At 43.3% G+C, this 27,572-nt stretch overlaps 1 protein-coding gene across 2 annotated transcripts in view; it reads right to left on the bottom strand.

Annotated features, from left to right (window-relative positions):
• The window catches only part of SUN2 (Sad1 and UNC84 domain containing 2), a 98,541-nt gene extending 89,566 nt beyond the window's left edge, over window positions 1–8,975 (bottom strand). For both annotated transcript variants that reach the window (XM_044301240.1, XM_044301238.1), the window contains exons 1-3: window positions 8,877–8,975; window positions 8,553–8,659; window positions 434–543 (exon numbers count right to left, since the gene is read on the bottom strand). In XM_044301240.1, coding sequence (XP_044157175.1) covers window positions 434–537 — 104 coding nt within the window. In that variant the 5' untranslated portion in view covers window positions 538–543; window positions 8,553–8,659; window positions 8,877–8,975. The remainder of the gene's footprint in view (window positions 1–433; window positions 544–8,552; window positions 8,660–8,876) is intronic.
• Window positions 8,976–27,572: the final 18,597 nt, after the last annotated feature.

Below are 27,572 nucleotides of genomic sequence, written 5' to 3' on the forward strand. Positions count from 1 at the left end.
GCTCTAGCTTTCATTATGGAGATATTATACTTCTAGTACAGTAAATCTACACAATATGGCATTCAATGGAAAATGGCACAATTTTATTATTATGAATTAGAGAAGAAATAATCTTCCTCTCTATGAAATCGGAGTAGAATATGGCAAACAGACTACTATTATTAAGACTCCTTAGATAAATCGGATGTTAAATTGAACACTTATTTAGAAATGTAAAGTTTGAAAATTTTGTAAATGCTAAAAATGGATAGGTAGGGTTGTACTAAAACATTAACAGGCTAGACTTTGATTTGAAGTTCCATGAACAAACAATGATATCCTAGAGATGGTTCTGAAAAAACATAAAGAATCCTGTCTTGTGCCCACATTATATATTGTCAGCAGTGTGCTTTAGACTACCACATAAAAATTCTAAGTACCAGTATATACTGACCTGACAGGGCTATCTCTGTATAGGTGTTGGCTCTCCAAGCTGCTGGTGCTGATTCTGTCATCCTCCAGATCAATGGCACCGAGGCGTTTGCTGCGTCTTGACATGTTCACCTATAAGAACAGTCCTATAATAAGTCACTATATTTTCACACAATTTCATTTAATAGAGGATAGTATAACCAGCAAATTTCTAAATCACTTTAGTTAAAAAGTATGCCTGCATCCACCTGAAAAAACTGCTATAAAGTCACGGCCACTAGGGTTCTCACTTCCACCTAATTTGCTGCGGGGGGGTCAGAGCTAGCCGAGATCCTGAGCCTGGTAGAAAAAAAAAATGCACAGCCTTTGAAGATTATAGGAGCCTCCTGTGTGTCTGTAAAGCCTGCAATCACACTGTCTGATTTTTTCAGTCGATAATCGCTAAAAAGCATGAACCCTGATTAGCGATCATCTTGCAGTGTAATACTGCTGCTAATTGCCCGATGAAGGAGCAAACGCTCGTTCATTGGGCAACTCAGATTTTTAAGCATGATTAAAAATCAGAGCTTGCCGGAGGCAGATCGTGCTGTCTAATAGTGAACGCCGCTGGCAAACCACTAGATAGTATGGGGATGAGCGATAGGTGCAGAGGAGATCGCTGCATGTAATAGTAGTGGTCTCCTCCTCTAGCAAGCAGGCAATTGCCTGGAAGGAAAGCTTCCCTCCCAACAATTGCTTGCGGAATCGGCCAGTGTAATATAGGCTTAAAGAGGACCTTTCACCAAAAAACATATATAGAAACAGTTACATTACCTAATAGTGCGGCCCCCAGTGATGTATTTCTGATAATATTTTTTCAGAGGACCCCCCCTTTCGTCTGCTGTGGTCTCCGGTAGTTCTGGCGCCTCATATGCTAATGAGGCGATTCGGTTTGAGTAGGCGGTGACTAGAATTTGTACAGGGCGCGGTTTTCTTCTCCCTGGCTAAGAGCGCATCCAATCAGAGCGCCGCGCTCTTAGCCAGGGAGAAGGAGCTCAAGTTCTCGCGAGAGTCATGAGAACTTGAGCTTTTACACATCCCGAGGCGTGCAGAATAAACACAACCAACAATTTTGTATTTTTTTTCTCATTGTTCATCATGCGGGTTAAATAATGGGTTGATTTAATAGGTTGGGTTGTTACAGATGCAGCAATACCAATTTTGTTCTTATTATTTTTTTGACATTGTAAAGCGTTTTTTCCCCCCAACATTTTTTAATATTTTATGGATTTTGTTTACACTTGTTAAGTCCCACTAGGAGGCTTGAACAAGCATAATTTTCATAACTTCTATAATACAATGCAATCCCTCTGTCACCCCATCGGGCACAATAGACAGAGGGCACTTGTGACTGCATCATATAAGTAGTTAAAGGGCCAAGATAGAAGTTATGTTTGTAGCACAAGTCTGACTGTAACAGCTGGACTTCCATTCAAGTCATATGGTATTGTGCTCCAATGTCATTCTGTGTTAAAGCTCAGGGTTCTGCAGTTTGTTCAAACCGATGATCTATCCTTTGGATAGATCATCAGCATCTGATAGGTGAGGGTCCGACACCCGGGACCCCCGCCGATCAGCTGTTTGAGAAGGCAGCGGCGCTCCAGGAGCACCGCGGCCTTCTCACTGTTTACTGCAGGCCCAGTGACGTCACGACTAGTATCAACTAGCGTGGGCGCGGCTAAGCTCCATTCAAGTAAAACACGACTTTCAAAACATGGCAGAGGATAGATCATCAGTTTGAACAAACTGCAGAACCCCTTTAAGGGGTTAATGGGACCCTGCCCTTAGCAGCTTCTAAAGGGGTAATGTATGACCGAACAGGGCTTCTCCTAGCGATAACAGCTAATTACTTGTGGCTTCTAAAGTCAGACTTGCCTCTTCCAGCCCCAGTATATTAGTAACCTTACAATAGCACAATTTCTGAACCCTAAGGCTAGGTCTACACGATGACAATAAGTCGTGCTACAGATAGGGCACAACTACACTGCAACATTTGTCGTGCAACATTTTGTTGCACCAATGTCGCGCAACAATTTTTATAATGGCAGTTTATGGTGTCGCACTGCAACATGTGACATGCTGCGACTGTCGCAGAAAAATCCATCTCGAATGGATTTTCTGTGACTGTTGCGTCCCAGTTGCAGCATGTTGCAGTGCGACACCATAGACTGCCATTATAAAAATTGTTGCGCAACATTGTGCAATAAAATGTCACGCGACAAATGTTGGCCTGTAGACCTAGCCTAAAAGCTATGTACACCTTTGGGGGCTATTTTTTTTTTATTATTGCATTGCACTCATTTTGAACTAAAAATCTTTTTTATGTCAAACCACTGTCTCTTTGTAGCCTTGAGTTTATCTAGTAGCAGGATCTGGAATTTCACTCTGTTGCTGAGGGGCTCCAATCTCTGACCTTACAAACACTCATTATAGCTAAGTTCTTATCTTAATGATAAGAATTTGGCTTAGATAAATGTTTTTACCTTTTAGTAATTTAAAAACAAGGTTTATTAGAGCACCTGCACAAAGTGAAAGTAAAAAGTACATTCACACATCTAGAAAGACAGTTAACCCTTTGTGACAGAACAGCTCAACATAAAGAATAATTTAAAAAAATATTCTTATCCCAAAATGAGTAAAATGCAATCATAAAAAAAAAATTGTACATAGCCTTTAAAAGGTGCTATTAACCCTTTTCTCTATAAAGGGTTGTTCATGAAATAAAAAAGTAGCCACCAAACTGTTGTGCATCATTTCCTGTTCTCTGAATGCAGGTCCGTAATCTAAATAATGGGTGTTATCATTCTGATCATCATAGCTGCGCAACTTCACTAATAGTCTGTACTGATAAAGAAAAGTTACTTGGCATTTGTAAAACATGTAAAAGAAACAGCTACAGTGGCAATACAGCACGTATGAGATTTCCAACGTAGTCCTATCAACCTGTATGAAAACACCTATTGTTTACCCTGCTGGCTGGATAGACATAATGATCTGCGCACATCTGTAGCGGAGGCTTCACTCAGAGCCTCTGCCTCACATGCTATCATTTGGGAAACGGCCGCCATGACGCAGATGTGAAAAGATCCTTTTGTATTATTAGTAAATGACTTAACAGCAAGGCTTGTTACTGCACGGCTAGTCAGCAATCTATGCGTCGGGAACAAAAGAGTATCGTTCCCTCACGCCTGCTACAGGATTTGTGCGGATCATTACACCTTAGATCCTGAAAACAAAGGAATGTCATAAATCCATCAATTTACTTTTCAAGTCCCCAACAAAGCCTGTTCTGAAAATAGTCACACCGTTAAAATTAAACCTAGGAATGTGTCATCAGAAAACGACCTGTTTTTATTTTAATTTAAAGGGCCAGCTCCTGAATCGGAATACATTTATAAATGCATGTAATTAAAAATTTAGTATAGCCACTGAGTTATTCAATAACATGTATCTGTATAGCGCCACTTGCTGTTTTTTTCTAATTTCTTTGACCTGCTCACTGAGATGGGCGCACATGCTGTTTCATCCTTCAACTGCATCCTGAGCTGTGATAGGGAGAGCATGGACACGCCCCCTTAGCTGCAGCAGAAAGGACACGCCTCTTGAGCTGTCAGCTTGATACAAATCTAGTAGCGCAATGAATGAGGAGATCTCTGGGTCCATGTGAGGTACAGGGCTGGTTCTAGCTTTGTTAGAAAGAGACTGCCCTCTACTATACGATGTCGGTAGGGCTGCAACGATTAATCGATGTAATCGATTATATTCGATAACTGGATTCGTTGTCGACGAATCCAGTTATCGAATAATCGCCGATTCGTTGCTATTCGGGCGGGCGGGCGCTGCATCTTTATTTTACCTTTTTACAATGACGCTCCTGTAACAGCCAGGCAGAGCGGACGGCGGCGTAACGTCACTCACTCACGTGACACGCCTGCTCCGCCTCCTTCATTCATGAAGTGGGCGGAGCGGGCGCGTCACGTGATTGAGTGACGTTACGCCGCCGTCCGCTCTGCCTGGCTGTTACAGGAGCGGGAGCGTCATTGTAAAAAGGTAAAATAAAGATGCAAGCATCGGGGCCGGGGCTGTTAGGGGGAAGGGGGGATCTGTCTATGGCACTGCTATGGGGAGGGGGGTCTGTGTATAGCACTGCTATGGGGAGGGGGGAGGATCTGTCTATGGCACTGCTATGGGGAGGGGGGTCTGTGTATAGCACTGCTATGGGGAGGAGGGGGGGGTCTGTGTATGGCACTGCTATGGGAAGGGGGATCTGTGCACTGTTATGCCCATAACAGTGCACATATCCCCCTCTCCATAACTACGCCGTCCACAGATCCCCCTCTCCATAACTGCGCCACCCACAGATCCCCCTCTCCATAACTGCGCCACCCACAGATCCCCCTCTCCATAACTGCGCCGTCCACAGATCCCCCTCTCCATAACTACGCCGTCCACAGATCCCCCTCTCCATAACTACGCCGTCCACAGATCCCCCTCTCCATAACTTCGCCGTCCACAGATCCCCCTCTCCATAACTACGCCGTCCACAGATCCCCCATAATAGTGTCGCCCACAGATCCCCCATAAGTGTCGCCCACAGATCCCCCATAAGTGTCGCCCACAGATCCCCCATAAGTGTCGCCCACAGATCCCCCATAAGTGTCGCCCACAGATCCCCCATAAGTGTCGCCCACAGATCCCCCATAAGTGTCGCCCACAGATCCCCCATAATAGTGTCGCCCACAGATCCCCCATAATAGTGTCGCCCACAGATCCCCCATAATAGTGTCGCCCACAGATCCCCCATAATAGTGTCGCCCACAGATCCCCCATAATAGTGTCGCCCACAATTTGTTTTAATATGGCCTTTGAACATAATTTTTCAAGTAAGATCATATAAACCTCTGTTTTGTAATTTTGTCGTTTTTCCCGATTAATCGATTAATCGAAGAAATTAATCGGCAACTAATCGATTATTCAAATAATCGTTAGCTGCAGCCCTAGATGTCGGGTTTTCATTTTTTACATTAATCATGGGATAACCCCTTTAACATGTCACTTTATTTACAAAATATCCTCATATCCTGCACTTTTCACAGTGGCCACTAGGCCTAAAATATGCCAGGACTTCATGAGAGTAGCCGCATGGGCCATAGACACAACAGACCAGAGAGGACTCTATGACCTGTGCAGAGGAGGGAGCTGATAAGCTGTGATATCACCTAATGTGAATGGTGGATCGTGTATTATCTACACCAGTGTTTCCCAACCAGTGTGCCTCCAGCTGTTACAAAACTACAACTCCCAGCATGCCCGCTCAGCCAAATGCTGTCCGGGCATGCTCGGAGTTGTAGTTTTGCAACAGCTGGAGGCACACTGGTTGGGAAACACTGATCTACACAAAGGTGTTATCTGTCATTGTAATCATGCCTATGGTGATAATGAGATGACTGCTGAAAAGTTATCTGTACAGAACAGACAGTCTTCAGATATTGTTAGGCCTAAAGGCCAGTGCAAAAACTGTACAATTTTAGTATTTATTTTTTTTAAATATAGTGACATGGCAAATAAAAAAAAAACACATAACAAATTCAACATAAAAACATGATTTAATCAGGAGTTATTTTCTGAAGACACATTCCCTTTAAAGGGGCAAAGTTGTCAATGTACAAAGCACAACCCTATACTATACCATTACAGTATAGTATGACATTATGCATGTTATTTAGACTAAAAGCCTGTTATTGGAATTAATGGGCTAAAACAATTTTTAAAGCACAACTAAGGCCGAGTTCACACTTCAGTTACTCGGTTAGTAATTTCCATCAGTTATTCTGAGCCAAAACCAGTTATGAGTCAAAAACACAGAACAGGTGCAGATCTTTTCCATTATCTTTGTGTAGACTTCACTACTGGTTTTGGCTCCCAATAATTGACCAAATGACTGAGGTGTGAACTTGGTCTAAGGTTGAATGCAATGTCCAAAAATAACATATTTGTAGTAACATTTAAAGGGAGTCTTTCACCTAATCTGAGCGTTTTAGACCGCTAAGATCAGGTTATAGACTCTTTAACCCTCATTACCATCATGAAAATAACACTTTTTAAACTTATGCAAATTACCTTCTGAAGGTGCCCAGGGGCGGCGTTACTGGGCGATGTGCCCAGAAAAACACACCTCCAGCCGGCGGACGTCACGAGCGGCACCAGAGGACGGCGGGCTGGGAACTGGCCCGCACCAGCGCACTGCTCTGCCCATTATGGGCAGATGAACAGTTTATCATATTGCGCATGCGCCGGCCAACTAAAGACAGCCGGCCGGCGCATGCGCAATATGAAAGGATGTTCCGCTGCCCATAATGGGCAGAGCAGTGCGCAGGTGCGGGCCAGTTCCCAGCCCGCCGTCCTCTGGTGCCGCTCGTGACGTCCGCCGGCTGGAGGTGTGTTTTTCTGGGCACATCGCCCAGTAACGCCGCCCCTGGGCACCTTCAGAAGGTAATTTGCATAAGTTAAAAAAGTGTTATTTTCATTATCTGGGCGAGGGACACATAAGAGAAAGGTATGATCGTAATGAGGGTTAAAGAGTCTATAACCTGATCTGAGCGGTCTAAAACGCTCAGATTAGGTGAAAGACTCCCTTTAATGAGACGTTTATTCTATGTAACCGCTGCCTTTGATGATTATGTTTTATGCCCTGTACTGATATGAATGAGTTTTGTTGGGTGGAGACCAGTAGAGAGGACTTTTACCTATGTCTGTCATGAATACGACACACACCCCACTTGTCACTAACACAAAACTAACAGCAAAGCAATGTTCACCTATGCATTTCCTGAAGAATTATTTTAGTACGCTAACCATTCATGTTTTTATGCTGAGGTCCACAAGTTGTTGTTTTGTCATCATGTCATCTATCAATTAAGTCACTCAATAAAAAGGTGACTACTAGGGATGAGCGAAGCGAGCTTCGGATGCAAGATCTGAAGCTGCTTTGCTCCAAAATGTATTTTAATGCTGTACGGAGATCTGTCTCTGTACAGCATTAAAATGTATGCGTTCCAGCGGGACTAAGTGAGTCTCGTGAACTTGATAACCATTTTAAAACTTGGTTTCGAAGCACCAAACCACAGTACCAATCGGCACTAAAGCCGACTTCAGAAACCTGTTTTAAATTGGTTTTCAAGTTTAATAATCAAATCCCGGAGTTATTGACCGACGCCTCGCTAGAGCGCATACATTTTAATGCTGTTCAGAGACGGATCTCCGTACAGCAGTAAAACAAATTTTGGAGTGAAGCAACTTCGGATCTTGCATCTGAAGCTCGCTTCGCTCATCCCTAGTGACTACCAATGTGGCTACACCTCCTGTTGCGACTTTTGAAAAATGGCCGTCACAACGAAACTGAAAAATGTCCCAGTTGGTCTATGTATTCCACAGTCGGCTGTAGCAGGAAAAATGTATTGCCAGGTGCATCTTCCACAATTGGGATAGTCCGACAAATAACAAAAGTTACAACTGTTAAACCACCACGTGCGCTAAATCACAAAATAGTGTCTGGTCATAAAAAGGGTTTTCCAGGATTTTTCTTACTGATGACCTATCCAGAGCGACACTCGATCAGCTGGTTTGAAAAGGCAGTGTCACTCCACCGTCTGGCAGCTCACCAAGCACAGCGCCGTACATTGTATAGCTGGCGTGGTCGGCATCGCACTCAGCCTCGTTCACTTCTATGGGACTGAGCTGCTCCGAGGCCACGTGACCGATGAACGACACGTTCTGGTCTAGGGAAAGCAAAGAAAAGGCTGCAACGCTCACAGGAGGAGCCTTCTCAGCGGGGGTCTGGGGTGTCGGACCACCACCGATCAGATACTGATAAACTATAAGAAAATGTATGGGTTACAATCCACCTGACTGGTCAGTGTCTGCGCACATTTTTCCCGCCGTGTGTTGATGACATTTTTGTACGTCACACCCACTTTCCTGCTACTGTGAAATGGTGCAGATTTTCCAGCCGCAATTCTGCGTATGGAACGTACCTTTAAGAACTTTCTTAACATCATTATATTAGTACACGGGCCCCACAACCCTCCAGGGCCATTACATACCTGATGTAGAAAGACAAGGTAAGGAAGACCTCCAACTTTTCTTCTGTGTTCAACCTGACCAGTCAATGGGTGGCACCAAATGTTCTCCAAAGTCCTTTGTGAGCAATCTGCAGAAATAAAATGGATTTTACACCATTCTACACAGCGAATACGCAGCAGGTGTGAACGAGTTCCTGAAAGTATCATCTACAATACAATACAAGGCTGAAGAGGCCATAAAATCACAAAGGCAAGTCATGGTCTGGGATGAAGTGGAGCAGAAGTGCCGGGCGCCACAATGCCAGGCGGACTACAGAACAAAGAGGCAGAAGAAGAGCAGCCTACCCCGTGTGTGCGCAGGTGACAGGGACACAACACGCACCGTCCTGTCATCTGAGGATGCAGCTGTCTGCCATAACCCCCCGCTGGCCGCACATTGGTCTGCCCGGCTGTCACTCAGGGCGGCAGCGCGCTCCTTGTTGGACGGTTTGAACGGGCGGGGAGGGGGAAGACGGGAGACGCTGCTTCTGCAGGAAAAGGCTGTACTTGGCTTATTGCCTCCTAAACTGCCTCTATACCGCACGACGTCATGTGCGGGGGGCGAATGTAAACCAGTACCTATTGTGTACACATTCAGTTCCTGTCAGCGGGGTGTCACGCACGGCTCCAGCCCCTCACACGCCTCTTTGTGCCTCGTCTCCCGCCCTTGTGTCTCGGCTCCCTGTCTGTCACGTTGTGTGAGGCTGTGGCGACTAGAGCGACCTGTCATTTACCGTCACATCTGATAACTAAAGCCATAGGTTCGCTTCTGAGGGGAAGGAAAAAAAAGATTTAGGATTTGTTTTTATGGCGTTCATTATACAGTAGAAATACATTAACTTTCTTCAGTTATTAACCCTTAGGATACCAGAGGGTTTTGCGATTTCATTTTTCTTCCCTATATTCCTTGAGCCATAACTTTTTTATATTTCCATTTACAATACCGTATGAGGGCTTGTTTTTTGCAGTTTCTTATGCCACCATTAATTATGGCATACAATGTAGTGGGTAGCGGGAAGAAAATTCTAAATGGGGTGGAACTGGGAAAAAAAAACAATCGCTCCACTGTTTTATGGTTTTTGTTCCCACGGCGCTCCGTTTGCGGCAAAACGGATCCATTCCATTCGTTACCCGGGTCAGTACGATTACAATGATACCCCATATGTATAGGTTTTTTTATGTCTATATAGTTAAAAATACATTTAAACTTTGAAAATAATGTTTTTTTACGTCACCATATTCTAACCCCCATAACTTTTTTTAAATAGTTATATCTACTGAGCTCTGTGGGGGCTAATTTTTTGCTAGACAATCTGTAGTTTTTATTGATACCATTTTGGAGTGTGTGTGTGTGGCTTTTTTTATCACATTTTGTTAAATTATTTTGGGTATGAGAAGCAATAAAAAAATGGCAAATTAGCCATTTTGATCCTTTTTTTTCCGTTATGCCATTCACCATATTGGAAAAATAGGTTTTTATTATGGGTATTTTCGGTCGCGGTGATACCCATGATGTTTAGATTTTTGTTATGTATGTATTTATTTTTTTATTTTTATTATTATTTTTATATTTTTTACAGTTTTTTAACTTTTTTGTAATGATTTTGAAGCTCATATGAGTGTACAAAATGCGTTGTTTTTTTATTTTGAACAATCATGGATTTTTTAAATGCATTTATTACTGGCTATTGCTCATTTCTTACGTTGGCCTGCCACCCGGTGGCCAAAATAAAAAAGTGCAGCTTCAATGCTCTCAGCCTCTACATGTACGGTGCTGGTAGCGGAAGGGTTAATTATTAGTTTAGTATATAGTGTGTGTGTATATACATATATATATATATATATATATATATATATTTATACATATATTAATATACACACATACATACTACCAGAAGAACCCAGCTTTGCACAGGTATATTTCATCTATTTCATTTAATGTTTGTGTATGTCATTAAAAGATTTCGACAGTATCTACTAACATAACAGTGACATCTACAGTACACCACCCCTTTAACAGTAACATCTACAGCGCCCCCCCCCCCCCCTTTAACCTCTTCAGGACATATGACGTACCTGTCATGGATGAAGTTTGCAGATAGCTGGAGCTAAATAAACGAGCGACTGGCTTGATCCCAAACTAAGGAGCTTATAGGTGAGCCCTATAAAACCCTAAGAGCTCTCCGACTGCTATGCACATGCAAGGGTCTTGATGGCAGACGATTGCATACCTAAGCCTGTGTGACACCTGAAAATCCTGTAATAGTGAGGGGACACGACCACTGGCTCCCTGCACTTTATACGGACGGAGTCAGGGTCACCTAGAATCAAGCCAGCAAACACAATAAAGTAAAGGACTTATCTGAGCAAACAACAGAAGCAGCCTCCAGCAGTGAACACTTCATCCAGGAAGTAGTATAAACCGCAAAGTGAGGCAGTATGTGAGGGAATATAAAGGCAGACGATTAGTCTAAATAAGTGACACCTGGCAGAAGGAAAAGAGATGAGAAAGTGAAACCAAAACAAATAACATCATACAAGAGGTAGAGAAGAACATCTGCCAGACCTTCTCACAGAACTGGCGGTGACAGCACCCCTCCCTCTACGGGTGGTCTCCGGACACTCAGAGCCCACCTTCTCAGGATAGGACCTATGGAAAGCCCTGATGAGACGAGTGGCCTTAATGTCCGCTACTGGGACCCACATCCTCTCCTCAGGACCATAACCCTCCCAACGAACGAGGTACTGAAGAGAACCGCGGATAATGCGAGAAGCCACAATCCTAGAGACCTGAAATTCAAGATTACCATCAACAATAATCGGAGGAGGAGGCAAAGAGGAGGGTACAGTGGGTTGGACATAAGGTTTTGTTAGGGACTTGTGAAAAACATTATGGATCTTCCAAGTCTGAGGAAGATCAAGACGGTAGGCAACAGGTTATTTAAAGCAAACTCAGCAAGGGACAAAAAAAATACCAATCCTCCGGATTCTCTGCCACAAAACAGCGCAGATATGTCTCCAGATTCTGATTGACGCGTTCGGTCTGACCATTCGACTGTGGGTGAAAAGCAGAAGAGAACAACAACTGAACCCCCAAGCGAGAACAGGCCTTCCAGAATCTGGAAACAAATTGCATGCCCCTATCAGAAACAATGTCTGAAGGGATGCCATGCAATTTAACAATATGATCAACAAACGCTTGCGCCAGCGTCTTAGCATTGGGTAACCCAGGAAAGGGAATGAAATGTGCCATTTTGCTAAAACGGTCCACTACCACCAGAATCACACTCTTCCCCGAGGAACGAGGCAGGTCCGTAAGGAAGTCCATGGACAGATGCGTCCAAGGACGGGAAGGAATGGGTAATGGGACTATAAAGGAAGATGATTAGTCTAAATAAGTGACACCTGGCAGAAGGAAAAGAGATGAGAAAGTGAAACCAAAACAAAGAACATCATACAAGAGGTAGAGAAAAACGTCTGCCAGACCTTCACACAGAACTGGCGGTGACAGTACCAGTACGGCATGTTGTCCTGGTACTTGAGGACAAATGAGGTACAGAAGTATTGGATGCAACCCCCAAAAGTTCAAGTCCCAAAGTCGGACAAAAAAATAAAGTAAAAAAAAAAAGTTCCCCCCCCCCAAAAATAAGTTTCAAGTAAAAATAAACAAATACGTAATTTTCCCCAAATAAAGTTAAAAAAAATTGGTACAAAATAGGGGGGGGGGGGTATACATATTAGGTATCGACTGACTCTATAAATATATCACATGACCTAATCCCTCAGCTGTACACTGTAAAAAATAAAAACTGCTAAATAAACCATTTTTTTGTCACTTTACATCACAAAAAGTACAACAGCAATAGATCAAAAAGGCATTTGCCGGGGGGCGTGGCTTGCCGCGGACAGGAAGAGACGTGTGGTGAGGGAGCTCTGTCCACTCGATCTTGTATCTACTGCCATCCTGTCGTACAACCGCCTTCTATAGCCACAGATCACTCATTTTGGAAAGCTGTAACCCGCCAGCTACAATTTGACCCTACCTGGAGCTCTGTGAGTGCCGGTGAGCCGGGGATGTGATCGGGGCCTAGCTAACAGGCGGCGCCCGGATCCGGCACACAGACCGGGACATTGATTTTACAAGCCTCCCAGCAGACACCGGAGCTTCCCTGCTTATCGGAGCTTCCCTGGATGGGATCCCGCTGCAAATAAAGAACCTGTGCAGTGTGGGGTGAGAGTCCCGCTGCGCGGAGTGTTAGCGGCGCGTGGCAGAACCGTCTGAAGTAAGGCGCCATCTTAAAGGGGGCATCGCCGGTGGAGGATTAAAGATCTACCCTGCACTGAGCGGAGCTGAGGCTCTCTGAGGTGAAAGGAGGCCTGCTGTTCGGTCCTTTTCGGGCTTTGCATTCGAAGGTACTGTGTCTGTATCTTTGCAATTTATACTGGAGGAACCAGCGCTATTACTAAGGCCTCTAAGGACTCCACTTTCCGTTTCAAAGTGAAGCGCCACTAGCACATATCGCATCTGGTCTCCCCAGTTATCTCTGGACTGATTTAGTGTGAGGACTGAGTCCTAATGTTTTAAAAGTCCCTTCTTTTACTCTGTGAGAGGAGGTCTCTTTGTTCCACGTATTAGAGCCACAGGCTCAATGTTTTCGGATCATTAATTATGATCTTTCCTGACTGGACACCTTTACAGCATATGTGAGGATTTACAGAACATAACGGCATAGCACCCATAAGTGACTTCTCCAGCAACTAAGGGTCTTAAACCGTCTATCTCGCAATGGTCAAATACGGCCAGCCTCTCCCTAGAGATCCTAATATGCCTCAGAAAACTCTGCATGGCAAAGGCAATATGGAAAAATTTATCACGAAAGCGTCTGCAAGTGCGGAAACCTCTGCTCCTGTGAATTTACCTTTATCTTTAAGTGGCACGCTGCAGGATGAACCACAAACGGCAGCACAGACGGATCTCCCTCTATCAAGGGACTTTTTTCAGCAAACCCTCACCAATGCCCTGTCGCCTCTTGCACAGAATCTGCAAGAAATTAAACAAGATTTACACCATATTGGTCATCGTGTAGATAGTTTGGAGGACACCACTGCAGAACTCTGCCATCATTCTAGAGAAGTTGCCACTCATTTTCAAACATGTCAAGATCATCTGAACCAGATTTACATTCAAATGGAGGACCAAGATAATCGCAATAGGCGCAATAATTTAAGAATCCGTGGCCTTCCTGAAACGTACACTCCGGAATCTCTACTTTCAACGGTGAAACAGATTGCCATTGCTTTATTGGGAGATCATTATCCCCTCTCCATTGAAATTGAGAGGGCACACAGAGCATTGAGACCTAGGCCCAACCCTAATGATCCCCCCAGAGATATCATCTGTAGATTTCTGGACTTCAGAGTCAAGGAAGACATGCTAGGAAAGGCTAGGGTATCCCCCTCTTGGTCCTTTGAAGATCACCAACTAGTGCTATACCAAGACCTAGCTCCTATAACTTTGCACAAAAGGAAACAACTGAAACCTCTCACAGATTTATTGCGACATAGGAAAATATTATACCGTTGGCTGTTTCCGTTTGGACTCTCCACTATGGTAGCGGGGAAAAGATTTTCTATCCGTCGACATGAGGACCTTACGGAACTTTTGTCAGCATTGGGTGACCCCATGATCTCCATTGAAGATTGGTGCAGTGTCCAAAATCTACAGGCATTCCCAGTAATACCAGCTCCGATTCCGTGGTCTACTGCACAAGCTGGCAGGCATGGGAGAAGTAATAAAAGAAAGACTGATCGGTTGTCTCCTAAACAACCTGATGAGGAGATAACATGAATGTGTTCTGTTGTACCAATTTTCTTATGATGGGGGAATTCTCATGTATCCTAAACGGGGACACTTACGTTCTTCTATTCTGTATTTGATCTATTATTAACCCCTAACCCCTAACATTTCTTCTTCAATGTCGGTAGAGTGAGCTGAGAATGGGTAACACCTCCACTGTTGTAGTTGCTATGCCAATTCTCTTTTCTTTCTTGAATACTCTAACCTCAAAATTACTTACGGTTCTTATTGATTAAGGTGATCCTGTCAGGATCTTTCTGTTCAATTGGGAAACTTTTGCGCTCCTGAAAATTCATGGGCGCTTATCTCTGGTTTGTGTACCAATATAGGCATGTTTGCCTAGTTTTACTTTGTAATCTTGTTAACTCATGTTATTTCTTCCAGACTCAATGTGATCCTGAATCCGATGTGTCCGTTACGCCGTCTGAAATCCACCGTTCTCTCCAGTTTAACGCTAAGTACTTACCTATCCCCACAAAACCACAATGGTACTACACCTAATGTCTGTAAATGTAAGGGGTCTAAATTCCCCCTACAAGCGTTCTGCGCTGTGGAATGATGCCAATAAGACCAAGTGTGATATAGTGCTAGCTCAAGAAACTCATTTGTTGACTAAGGTTGTTGGTAAGTGCTCAAATAGGCACTACCCGCATCTTTATTGTGCTTCGGCAGAAGTTAAAAAAGCTGGGGTTCTTATAGGGGTTAGACGTTCGGTCCAATTTAAAGCACATCAAACTATTATTGACCAAGCGGGACGATATATTATCCTCCTTTGCTCTATCAACCATGTTGAATACACCATAGCTAATGTTTATGTACCTAACTCTCACCAAGTTTCTTTCCTTACGAGGTTTTTTAAGAAGTTGTTGAATTCTGCCAGGGGTTCCATCATTTTAGGAGGAGATTTTAACCTGCCCATTGATCCTTTGATGGATTGCTCCAAAAAAACGGGGAGTCATCGGCCTGCGTTGGGTAAGCTTCTCAAAACTACTCCCCTACATGATATATGGAGGTACCAACACGCGACAGAAAGGGATTATACCTTTATGTCTCAGGTTCATATCTCCCAATCTAGAATTGACTACTTCCTTATCTCCAAAGACCTTCTGCATAAAACCACTCACACAGCCATAGGCAATATTACATGGTCTGATCATGCTCCAATCTACCTACACATCTCAGATAATTACCCTAATCCTAATCCACCGCTCTGGCGCCTTAACTCATTTTTACTGAGGGATAAAAATCGGCACCAATTATTCTCTAAAGCTCTGGACGAATATTTTGTTCTTAACGACACGCCAGATATCAGCGTCTCCACATTATGGTGTGCCCATAAAAGCTTCATGAGAGGCCTTTTCATTCAGACTGCGTCTAAACTTAAAAAACAAAGGGATAAACGGATGCAGGATATCTTAGCACAAATAGAGGAGGTAGAAGCGCGATTTAAGGAGACCCCTACAGATACGTTATCAGTTCAACTCACAGACTTGCGCTTTCAATTACGCTCTCTCTTGCTCTGCAAGTTTGAAAAGGCCCTAACCAGATCAAAGGCAAAATGGTATCACTTAGGAGATAGAGCCGGGGCTATGCTAGCCCGCAGACTGAAAAAAAGGGAGATAGCCTCCCGTATAGATTCAATGAAGCAAAATAATGGAAAGATAACCACACATCCAATAGATATTGCGGATGCGTTTGCAGATTACTATAGTTCTCTTTACAATTTGAAAAAGGACGGCGACATCCCACAACCTACCTCACATACCATACTGAACTTTTTAAACTCAGTATCTCTTCCGAGTGTTGCCTCCCAAGATTTGGAATTGCTCAATGCCCCCTTTTCGGAACGGGAAGTAGATATAGCTATTAGATCATTAAAACTACATAAAGCTCCAGGCCCAGATGGCTTTTCGGGGGACTATTATAAATCCTTTAAAGCAAGCTTACTACCATACCTTACGCGGCTTTTTAATACATTCCTTCTCCCGGGTACTATACCCAAAGAGATGTTATGCGCTATTATCACAACAATCCCTAAACCAGGGAAATCTCATGATACTCCAGCAAACTTCCGGCCCATATCTTTATTAAATAATGACTTGAAACTATTCTCCAAACTGTTGGCCCTGAGATTACAGCCCCTTCTTCCTAAATTGGTCTCCACGGACCAGGTTGGCTTCATCCCTGGCCGTCAATGTAGAGATGGTACTCGTAGAGTAATTGATCTGCTCCAAATAGCGGATACCTCCGGTGCACCCACAATATTTATATCGCTTGATGCTGAAAAAGCTTTTGATAGGGTGCACTGGGGGTTTCTGACGGAGGTGTTAAATCATTTTGGGTTCCGGGGACCTATCTTGTCAGCTATTTTAAATCTATACTCCCTCCCATCAGCCCGAGTATTAGCATCTGGCTTTTATTCCAAAAGCTTTGATATAACGAACGGTACCAGACAAGGCTGCCCTTTGTCACCGTTGGTTTTTGCGCTGGTGATGGAACCCCTGGCAGAAAGAATTCGGTTGGACCCAGGTATTCTGGGCATACATGTGGGTAAGGCATCACATAAAATAGGACTGTACGCGGATGATGTCCTGTTATCACTCACGAATCCAGAGATATCTCTCCCCAACGTCATGACAGTTTTAAAAGAATATGCACAAGCCTCTTTCTACAAACTTAATGTTACAAAATCGCATATTCTCCCATTTGCGATCCAAGAACCTCTCAAAAGGGAGCTCCTGGCGAAAGCTCCATTTCAGTGGGCAGAGGAAGGCATAACTTACCTGGGCATATTATTAACGCCTCGTATACTAAATTTGGTGAGAAGTAATTTTGACTCCCTGAGGAAAGAATTACTAACAGATTATGCTGAGTACTCTAAGCTGTTTTTATCATGGTTGGCCAGAATTAATGCGGTAAAAATGATGATTCTGCCTAAGATCCTCTATAAACTTAGATGTATCCCTCTTATCATTCCACAAAAAATATTAAAATTGTTGCAGTCAGACCTTATAAAATTTATATGGGGTAACAAAACACCTAGAGTGGACCGTCGAGCCCTATACCCGAAGCTGAGAGAAGGGGGCCTCGGGGTCCCGGACCTCAGTCGTTACTACAAGGCGAACCTCATTGAGCAGACTAAAGAGTGGTGGGCGCCTTCCTCACTACAGAGATGGCATGAATTAGAATCCTCCTACGCAAAACGGGGTTCTCTCACAGGCTTTCTTGCCGCCCTCTCCCTGGAAAAGCCTAAATCTTCACCCCCTCTCTTAACTATGCAAGCGGCAGTTTGGACCTGGTGCCATTATATAGAGAAAGGGTTGCTTTTCTCACCTAAGAGATCTGAGATCCCACTAGTGGCGCTTACGTATGGGGTCCCCGACCTCTCCTTAGAGGAATGGGAGAAAGCAGGTATCATGCGTTTAGGTCAGTTGTATGAAGGTGACACTTTGAAAACATTTGAGACCTTGCATCAAAGCTATGGTATACCTAACACTTGTTTCTATCAATACCTGCAAGTTAGACATATGCTGCACAGAACAAGACCTCCTATTATTTCATTGAATAAAAATGCCCCCTTTGGTAAATATTTCACTAGTACGACAGGTCAGGGGAAGGGCTTGGCTACTGCATATCATGCTCTAGACTCTACTCTAGAAACAAAGCTGAACTTTATGGTGAAGTGGGAAGAAGAATTTGAAAGCTCTTGGTCGGTCGAGGAGTGGAGGGATGCCTTCCACTGGACGATAGCTACTGCCAAATGCGTTAACCACATTGAACAAAATAGGAAAATACAACTTAGATGGTACTTGACTCCAGCTCGTATAGCTCACATGGATCCCGAATATAGTTCAAACTGCTGGAGGAACTGTGGGGAAAAGGGAAGTTTATCACATATGTGGTGGTCGTGCCCTATTATTCTCCCTTTTTGGAGGAAGATTTTTGACCTTATCTCGACAGTGGCGGGCTTCCAGATCCCCCTCGACCCTCCATTAGCTGTGCTGTCCATCGGAATAGGAAGATTACCTCATTCCCATAGATCGGTTGTGATGGGCATTCTCTCGGCTGCAAGGAAGCTTATTGCGACCTCCTGGAAGATGCCCATTACTCCTCAGATATCTGATGTGATTTCACTAGTTAACCAGTATATGCAACATGAATATATATATGCAGATTCTCATTCGGAACGCTTAAGGGCTCATAAAAGATGGGAATTATGGGACTCTTCCCCGTTTGCAGTTAAGATTGACTGTTTGGCTCTGTAGTAACTAAAGATATGATGTATGTACGTGGCGGGAGAGAACGGTGGATGGAGGATGGTGAGCGGATAAAGGTATAAGGTAAAACACATATAGGGACACACTAACGTATAGAATAAATTATATTTCAGGAATGGATCGCGAGTTCTGGACTTAGTCTATTAGTTATGTTCTTGGATTGTCTATGTTACAATCTGCTGTATATGTCATAACTATGCTTTGCAGATATTTGAAATAGGTGCCGGACTATACAAGTGACATTTATTATCTGGCATTCTTATGTTGGTTTAACTATGTAATATCACAATACGAATGTCAAAGTTGTACTTTGAAACTTTTAGCATGGTCTCGGCTTATGCATGTGACATATTTACTGTCTAATTTCCTTATGCTGAAAAATCAATAAAACATGACAGTTTAAAAAAAAAAAAGGCATTTGCCCACCAAAATTGTACCAATCTAACCATCCCCTCATCCTGCAAAAAATTAGCCCCTACCTGAGACAATCGCCTAAAAAATAAAAAAACTATGGCTGTTATTGTGTAAAATTTACATAAATAAAAAAAAGTATACATGTTAAGTATTGCCGCGTCCGTATCGACCGACTCTATAAAAATATCACATGACCTAACCCCTCAGATGAACACCGTAAAAAATGTAAAATAAAAACTCTGCTAAATAAGCAATTTTTTGTAACCTTACATCACAAAAAGTGTAATAGCAAGCGATCAGAAAGTCATATGAACCCCAAAATAGTGCCAATCAAACCGTCATCTCATTCTGCAAAAAATGAGGTAGGTATCGCCTCATCCGTGACAACCTGGTCTATAAAAAGCTGCTAAGGCCTATATGAGAGGGATTTTTATAAAGAATACGGCAATATATAAGAAAGGGATAAGGGAATAAATAATTTAATTGCAACAAGAGGTGAAAAAGTATGAGGAAAAATATATTAAGAATCCCATAGAAAGTAATGATGAGGTCTGGAGAGAGAAAGCATCAAAACTAGAAGATAGGCACCTTTTAATAGCAGAACAACAGAAAGAAAACTATGTGAGGGACAACTATATTTATACGCATATACCGGGAAAAAAGTTAGCGGCCCTAGTAGCGACGCAGACCAAAAAAAATAATTATATACATTGCTTAGTAGACAATCTAGGAAATAAAATTGCTGAACATGAGGCGAAAAGAGATCTGCTTCAAGAATATTTTAAAGATTTATTTAACACAAAGACAAATCAGAACCCGGCGCAGATTCAACAGGTTTTGGAGCTAATAACTACCTCTATGCTAACAACAGAGCAAAGTGAGAAACTAGAGACCCCTCTGAATGCCCTGGAAGTGGATAAAATACTATCTAATATTATGAAAAATAAATCCCCAGGAACAGATGGCATTCCGTTTGAGGTCTTTGCTCAATACAGGGAAGTGCTGGCTCCAAAATTGTTGACTATGTGGAATGAATCAAGAAAGCTAGGGAAATTGCCAGACTCAATGAGAGAGGCATTAATTACACTGATTTTAAAACTGGGGAAAAATCCAACCTCTCCGGACTCATATCGCCCCCATTTCGTTAATAAATACTGACAATAAGATATTGGCAAGAATTTTGGTAACTAGACTTAGAAGTGTGGCATCGGATTTGGCACATGAGGACCAGACGGGCTTCACGTCGGGCAAGACCAAAACGGATAATGTCATGCGTTATTATATACGGAAATTTCAGCAAAAGTAAAACTGAATGGTGAATACTCTGATAATATACGCATCTGAAGGGGGGTTAGACAGGGATGTCCTCTCTCCCCCCTGCTCTTTGCTATAGCTACGGAGCCGTTAGCGGATATGATTAGGCAAGATGCAGCAATTGAGGGCTTCAGGTTTGGTGAACATGAGGAAAACATTTCTTTATATGAGGATGACATTATGCTGTTTGTTGGTTCACATAAATCTTTGACAAGGATCTTTGAGGTCTTTGATCAATATGGAGAATATTCCGGGCTTAAGATAAAAAGTCAGCATGCGTCCCGATTGATCCCTTGAAGGATTTTATTCCAGGTCCACTACAAATAATGAATAACAACGGACCAGTTAAATATCTAGGCATTCAAATAACCCCGAACCCCAAGGATTATATTCAGTTGAATGTGACCCCAAAGATAAAAGAAATAAAGAAAAAGATTGAGATATGGAAAAGACTGTGGGCCAGATTTATCATGACTCTGACAGCTCACTCCACTTTAACATATGGCTAAAGTCAGTTTTAGCCAAGTCAGATTTATGATCGGCCCTTTAAGACTGTAATAAATGTGGTTTGACGGTAGCAGTTTTACAAAAGTCGCACATCTTTACGAAAAAGTTGCAGGTTTTTATGAAAAAGTCGCATGTTCTATTAAAAAGTCTCATAAGATAAGCATGGTCCTCACTGGAGTGAAATTGCGACTTTTTTGTGACTTTTTAAATAGTCCCAATAGTAAATCTGTCTAGAGATTCATTTACATAAAAAAACACGCCCACTTTCAGAAAACTGGCGAGCATAGTGCAGAGCAGAAAAAAGTCCCAAATTTGTGCGCAGTTTTAGCGTTTGGGACTTTTTGGGGGACTTTTTCACTCCATTATTTTGACCTGAGCTAATGATAACTCTGGCCCTGTATGTCTCGATGGAAGATCGTATATCTTTGGTGAAAATGTGCTTGTTACCATCCCTTAATTATATCCTATGGAACTCATCGATAATAATTCCCCAAAAATATTTTAAATAATAACTAGTATATTAATGGACTCGATCTGGCGAGAGAAAAAACATAAAAGCACAAATATGAGAGGGAGGGCGGATTATCAGTTCCAGACGTAGAACTTTATTTTATTTCCAGACAATTAAAAAACATGATAATGTGGAGTAATACGCAAAGATATAAGCCTATGGTTGCAGGTATAAATAAAAGACTAGAGAAATTTAATATATCTCAACTAATTGAAGCTGGAATTTTGAGTAGAAACAAGCTACCGCCCTTTGAGCTGATGGACACGGTATGGAGCCAGGCAAGGAAACTGTGGAACCAGGAGGGACTCCATGTGGACACCATACTTTGGGGTGATACCCATCTTATCGATCTAATGCTAATTGAGCGGTAGTGGATACTCTCCTACTTAGGCCTCATGCACACGACCGTTGTGTGCATCCATGGCCGTTGTGCCGTTTTCAGTTTTTTTTCGCGGACCCATTGACTTTCAATGGGTCCGTGGAAAAAATTGGAAAATGCACCGTTTGGCAGCCGCATCCGTGATCCGTTTTTCCTGGCCGTGAAAAAAATATGACCTGTCCTATTTTTTTCACGGCCAACGGTTCACGGACCCATTCAAGTCAATGGGTCCGTGAAAAAACACGGATGCACACAAGATTGTCATCCGCGTCCGTGATCCGTGTCCGTGATCCATGTCCGTTTTTGCCTATCATTTCAATGGCAAACTTGACTTAGATTTTTTTTTCATTTTTCATGTCTGTGGCTCCTACAAAAATCAAGGAAGACCCACGGACGAAAAAACGGTCACGGATAACGGAACTACGGACCCCGTTTTTGCGGACCTTAAAAAAAAAACGGTCGTGTGCATGAGGCCTTAGTAGGAAAATACCTACCTTAAAGAAGTTTGCTGCCTGGGCGAATTCAAAGTTTAACCAATCCTCACCAGATGGAGTTCCTCCAGGATGGGTTGGATATGGGCCTCTCCCCTAATACTCTTAAAGTACAGATTTCTGCCTTAGGAGCCCTTTACAATACCAGTCTTTATGAGAATGCCTGGGTGTCTAGATTTTTAAAGGCAGCTGATAGGTTGAGACCCACAGCTAAAAACCTGGTCGCTCCCTGGAACCTGAACACTGTACTATCAGGCCTATCAGATACTCCCTTTGAGCCTTTGGATTCCCTATCCATTAAATGTCTCACCCTCAAGACCATTTTTCTAATGGCCATTTATTCTGCAAGAAGAGTTTGTGAGCTTCAGGCCCTGTCGATTCAAGAACCCTTTCTTTCCATTTTAGAGGACAAACTCCTCTTTAAATTAGACCCTGGGTTCCTCCCCAAGGTGGTGTCCACCTTCCACAGGTCCCAGGATATTGTTATTCCCTCATTTTTTCCCAGTCCTAGGAATGATCAGGAAGTAAAGTATCATAACCTAGACGATGTGTTCTTCATTATATGAAGGTCACAAAAAGTTGGCGAATTGATAAAAATGTATTTGTGCAGTTCTGTGGCCCCAATAAGGGAAAAAAGGCAGCAAGAAGCTCTATATCCCGTTGGATCAGGTGTGCCATCTCTGAGGCCTACATAGCTTCCGGCAGGGAGCCACCTCAGTCTCTCAAAGCCCATTCTGTAAGATCTGTTTCCACCTCTTGAGCTGAGAGGGCCTCTGCATCACTAGAGGAGATTTGCAGAGCAGCCACGTGGAAGGGGGCCCATACCTTTACTAAACATTACAGAGTAGATGTTTTTGTTAATGAGGACATGACCTTTGGGCGCAAGGTCCTGGGTGCTGTTGTCCCCCCCAAATAAGGTTACTTTGTTAGTTCTCAGGTTCTGCTGTCATGGAGACGACTGGGGAAATGAGTATTACACTCACCGGTAATCCGGTTTCCTGGAAGTCTCCATGACAGCACACATATATCCCACCCTTTTTTCTTTATTGGTTTAGGATTCCTTTAATAGTTCCTTTTCCCTTTCCCGGTTCTGTTAAAATACACTGGTGATGAGAGGAAGGGGTGGGGTTCTTAACCTCTCAGTTTTTTTTTCCTGTCCTATCAGAGGAAGTCAATCTCAGGTTGTGCTGTCATGGAAACTTCCAGGAAGCCGGATAACCGGTGAGTGTAATATATATACATATATATATATATATATATATATATATATATATATATATTTATATATAAATATATATTGGCCCTATATGGCCAGTAGGGGTATAGGTTTATATATATATATATATATATATCCCAGTACATATGTATTGTAAGAAGGTACCTGGAATCATCATGGATGGAAGGTATGTGTGAGCCATGCTCACAATAAACTCAAATACCTACCTCCATGTGGCTGTTAGCGATGTGGTGCTGGCCTTTTCCAGCCTGTGTCCTACCCTGTATGCTGCCCAGCTCAAGCAATGCAATAGTGATTAAGTCACTGTGCCACCTGTGTTGGGCTGTGATAGGCTACAGGCACTCCTGAAGCCTATGAGATGGAAAGGTGGGGCAGATAGACATCACTCCTTTGCCCTGCCTCATCACCTAACTATTGCTGCCCTGAGGACAGCGATACATAATTGGTGGTGCGCCACTGGCAAAGGGGGCCCTGTGGGCTTGGTCTCAGCTGAGACCCCTATAGCTACTCCCCTGGCACCCAATAATTGCCTGTCCGAGAGTGTGATCTATCCAGGCACCCACCCGTTAAAAATCAATCTTGCCTACCGCAAATTGTTGATCCACAAAACACTGATACAAGCCGAGAGCATGCCAATGTAATTTTTTTTTACTCCTTTTTTTGTCCACAGAACAGACATACAGATGCGGACCACACATGGGTGAGCTGTCTGCATCCTTTGAGATTGAGATGAATGGGTTCACATCTGATCCATTCACAAAAAAGCGGATTAAAGCTATGGTTGTGTGCATGAGCCCTTAGAATTAGACTGACTGAGTGAGTGTATGCTGCTATTTAATTTCTGCAAAATGATCAAGAATAAGACATGTTCTTTCTTTTTTTGTGGGGCTGCAGAACGGACATACGGATGCAGACAGCACGGTCCATATGAATGGGTCTGAATCCAATCCACAAAAAATGCGAATGCAGGCCGAACATACAGTTGTACAGTCGTAGCATGTTCTATATTTAGCACTTTTCATGAAGCTCTAGCTCCATAGAAGTGAATCAGGCGGGCTTGCATGAAAAATGGAAAGCCTCCGGATGCGATGTCTTTTTTACTGATAGTGGCTAGGAGATGTAGATAGTTATTATTTAATTTTCTTTATGTGCATGAAAACGTATAAACACAGAAAAAGCGTATTGAACTTGTGTGCAAAACCATCAATTTTCCCTGAACAGATCCTCACATAATCCGCAGTGTTCGTGTGTAAGAAGCCTAAGACTATCTTTGCATCACCTTGAGAGTCTATCCCTTTAGTCTTACATTCAGTGCAAAGCTGAAGCAGGGAGCTGTCAGCTCCTTGCTCCACCATTCATCCATTCATGGTGCCACGGTGCAGACTGAAACAGATCTCCAAATACACATTTGCTCTGGTTTAGTTGGCATGGTGATGTCACTGCATTAACTACCATTTGCAGGGGAATAGTATATCAGGGAGCTGACTGCACCACAGCTGTATCCGCATCCTGAGGACCACAGATTCAATTGAAGTAGGTGCCACAGAAAATTACTGACAGTTAACATTTTACAGCACTGGCCTCTGGTTGTAAATATTGGCTGGGACAGTGGTTTACTGGCTGGGTGACAACCCTACATCCAACTATATTAAATAATTATTAGTCTGGCTTTAGAGGCCATATAGAAAGGTGAGCTTTTTAGATCTATTCACGTGGTGCAGTGCTTCATGGTGGCTGTTGTTGCTTTAGTGCTGGGCCAGTGGTTTGTTGCGGTGGCAGTGGTTGTCATGTGGTGCTGCGCCAAATTACTGTAAGGACCCATTTGAATGAGGCCACTGTGATGTGAGTGGGCCTATACATTTTGATCAAAACATATACAAAGTGCACATGTACATATTTATAAACTACTGCAATGCATGACATGTGGATGTGAAATCCATGTCTCTTTCTACAGTTTGGAATAAGCACTATACTGTATCAAGCATTGTATGATGCAGTGAAGTAAATATAGCACCCAGTCCATATTAATCTTTCAGTAAGCATGCTTCTGGCAAAATGACAGAAGACATCTGTGAACCCCAAAGGACCCGACTATAAGTCAATGTGGTTTATAGCGGCTGCTAGTACCCACTATATGATGGATCCAGCAGAGCCAATGTGAACGCAACACTAAGGCTAGTTTTACATCTGCGTCAGAGATCTCTGGATCTCGCATTGCTGGATACTACCACCTTCCCTCTGGACCCCTTTGACCATAATGGGGTCTGGCAGAGACCCGGCAAATATGCAGAGAATCAGACAGCCAAAAACTGCGTTTTCCAGCTCATCCCTCATGACAGCACCACAGGAGGTTGTTCCCCTTTGATCTTCTTGGGACAGGAAACAGACAAGTAAAAAAGGTCCCTCCCACCTGTTCCTACTTGGGATAAATGCAGAGAGGTGCCCTGCTCTAAAACTTTCAGAGCCTAAGGCTAGGACTAGGATCAGGGGGTGTATGACCTCTCCTTCCAGTTCTTGAATAGCCTTGCTAATACCTCTCGAGGTAGAGGTCCCTTAGCTGCCCAGAACCCACCTGCGGTGTCAGAGCCTATAGGTGGGTTCTCTGATGGCCTGGGTTCGATTGGGGATTCATCCTCATCATTCCTACCCTATAAGTGGCCATGCCAGTACCTCCTAGGTGGAGTTCCTCTGGCTTGCTCCTAACCCTGATGAAGTGAGTAATACAGCTGGTGGTTACCTCACTATGGATGGCTATGGGTTCATGGAGCTTAGATCCGCTGTTCCTTGGGTATAGTTCAGCAGGATCAAGCCACAGTGTGCCTGAAACAGTCAGCATCTGGAATGGGGCCATTTTCTCCTCTTTACCAACGCCTCGTATGCAAGTGTTGGCAGAAGCTGCATGACAATATTGGTGCTTGTTTTGGCAGCACATACTCCAAAATTGGTAAGTAAACCATGCAAACTATTTGTCAGGTAAGTAAACCATGTATGTGTTTAACCAGCTGGATTACCTCAACAGTTTTAATTACTTTAATTGAGAATCTGTGTGTAGATCTAATTGGGTACTCAGGCCATAGTTTTATCACCTGTTTCTTTAATGAAGACTGGCTGTGGATTTAAAATTTTTAGGCTGCATTCAATTGACAAAGCTTTCAGGTCTAGCAAACTCTCTTAGTTTTCCTTTATCTAGGAAAAATTTATACTGAGTGGGCTCCTGACATGGCCCTGTACTTCATGGGCTTGGCTTTATGTGCCTGGTGTGTCTCTTCATGGCTTCTTTGCCTGGCGGGCCGCCTCATGGCTTCCTTGCCTGGCGGGCCGCCTCATGGCTTCCTTGCCTGGCGGGCCGCCTCATGGCTTCTGTGCCTGACGGGCCGCTTATGGCTTCAGTGCCTGGCAGGTTGCCTCATGGCCTCTGTCCCTGGCTTGTTGCTGCTATGTCTGGAATTGTTTAATGGGCCCTGTGTGCTAAGGCTGCTGCCACTTGCCTCTGTGCAAGGCCTGCTGCCACTTGCCTTCTGTGCATGGCCTGCTGCCACGTGCCTTTTGTGCGTGGCCTGCTGCCACGTGCCTCGCGGCATGGACAGCTGCCACTTTCCTCGGGGAAATGCGTAGACCAAAGGTATCCTAAGGTGAAGAAACTCAGGTAAGGACCGAGTTTGACAGAAAGATTAGGGAAAACCTAGTGGAGATGACTTGTAATTCAATCGATGGACTCTTCTAGCATTTGGTGAATGGGTGTAGTCTACAGTGCCTAATTACGATCTACAGTTTAGCGCAAAGCTATATTTGGAGCCACATTCCTCCTTGAACAATGTGGACAATATTAATGAAAATTGTAAGTAACTCAAGGAGTACAAGACATATACTGGTCATATAAATTATAGAGTATAGTATACTCTACACCTGGAGATAGATAGTATGGGTCAGCCTGAAGTTAAAGGATCTAAACTCTTCTCTATGTTATATCTATTTGCACCTACGGGTGCTGGTGTCACAATATTAGGGACCCTGC

The sequence above is a fragment of the Bufo gargarizans genome, chromosome 7, assembly GCF_014858855.1.
Source record: "Bufo gargarizans isolate SCDJY-AF-19 chromosome 7, ASM1485885v1, whole genome shotgun sequence".
Classification (NCBI taxonomy): Eukaryota; Metazoa; Chordata; class Amphibia; order Anura; family Bufonidae; genus Bufo; species Bufo gargarizans.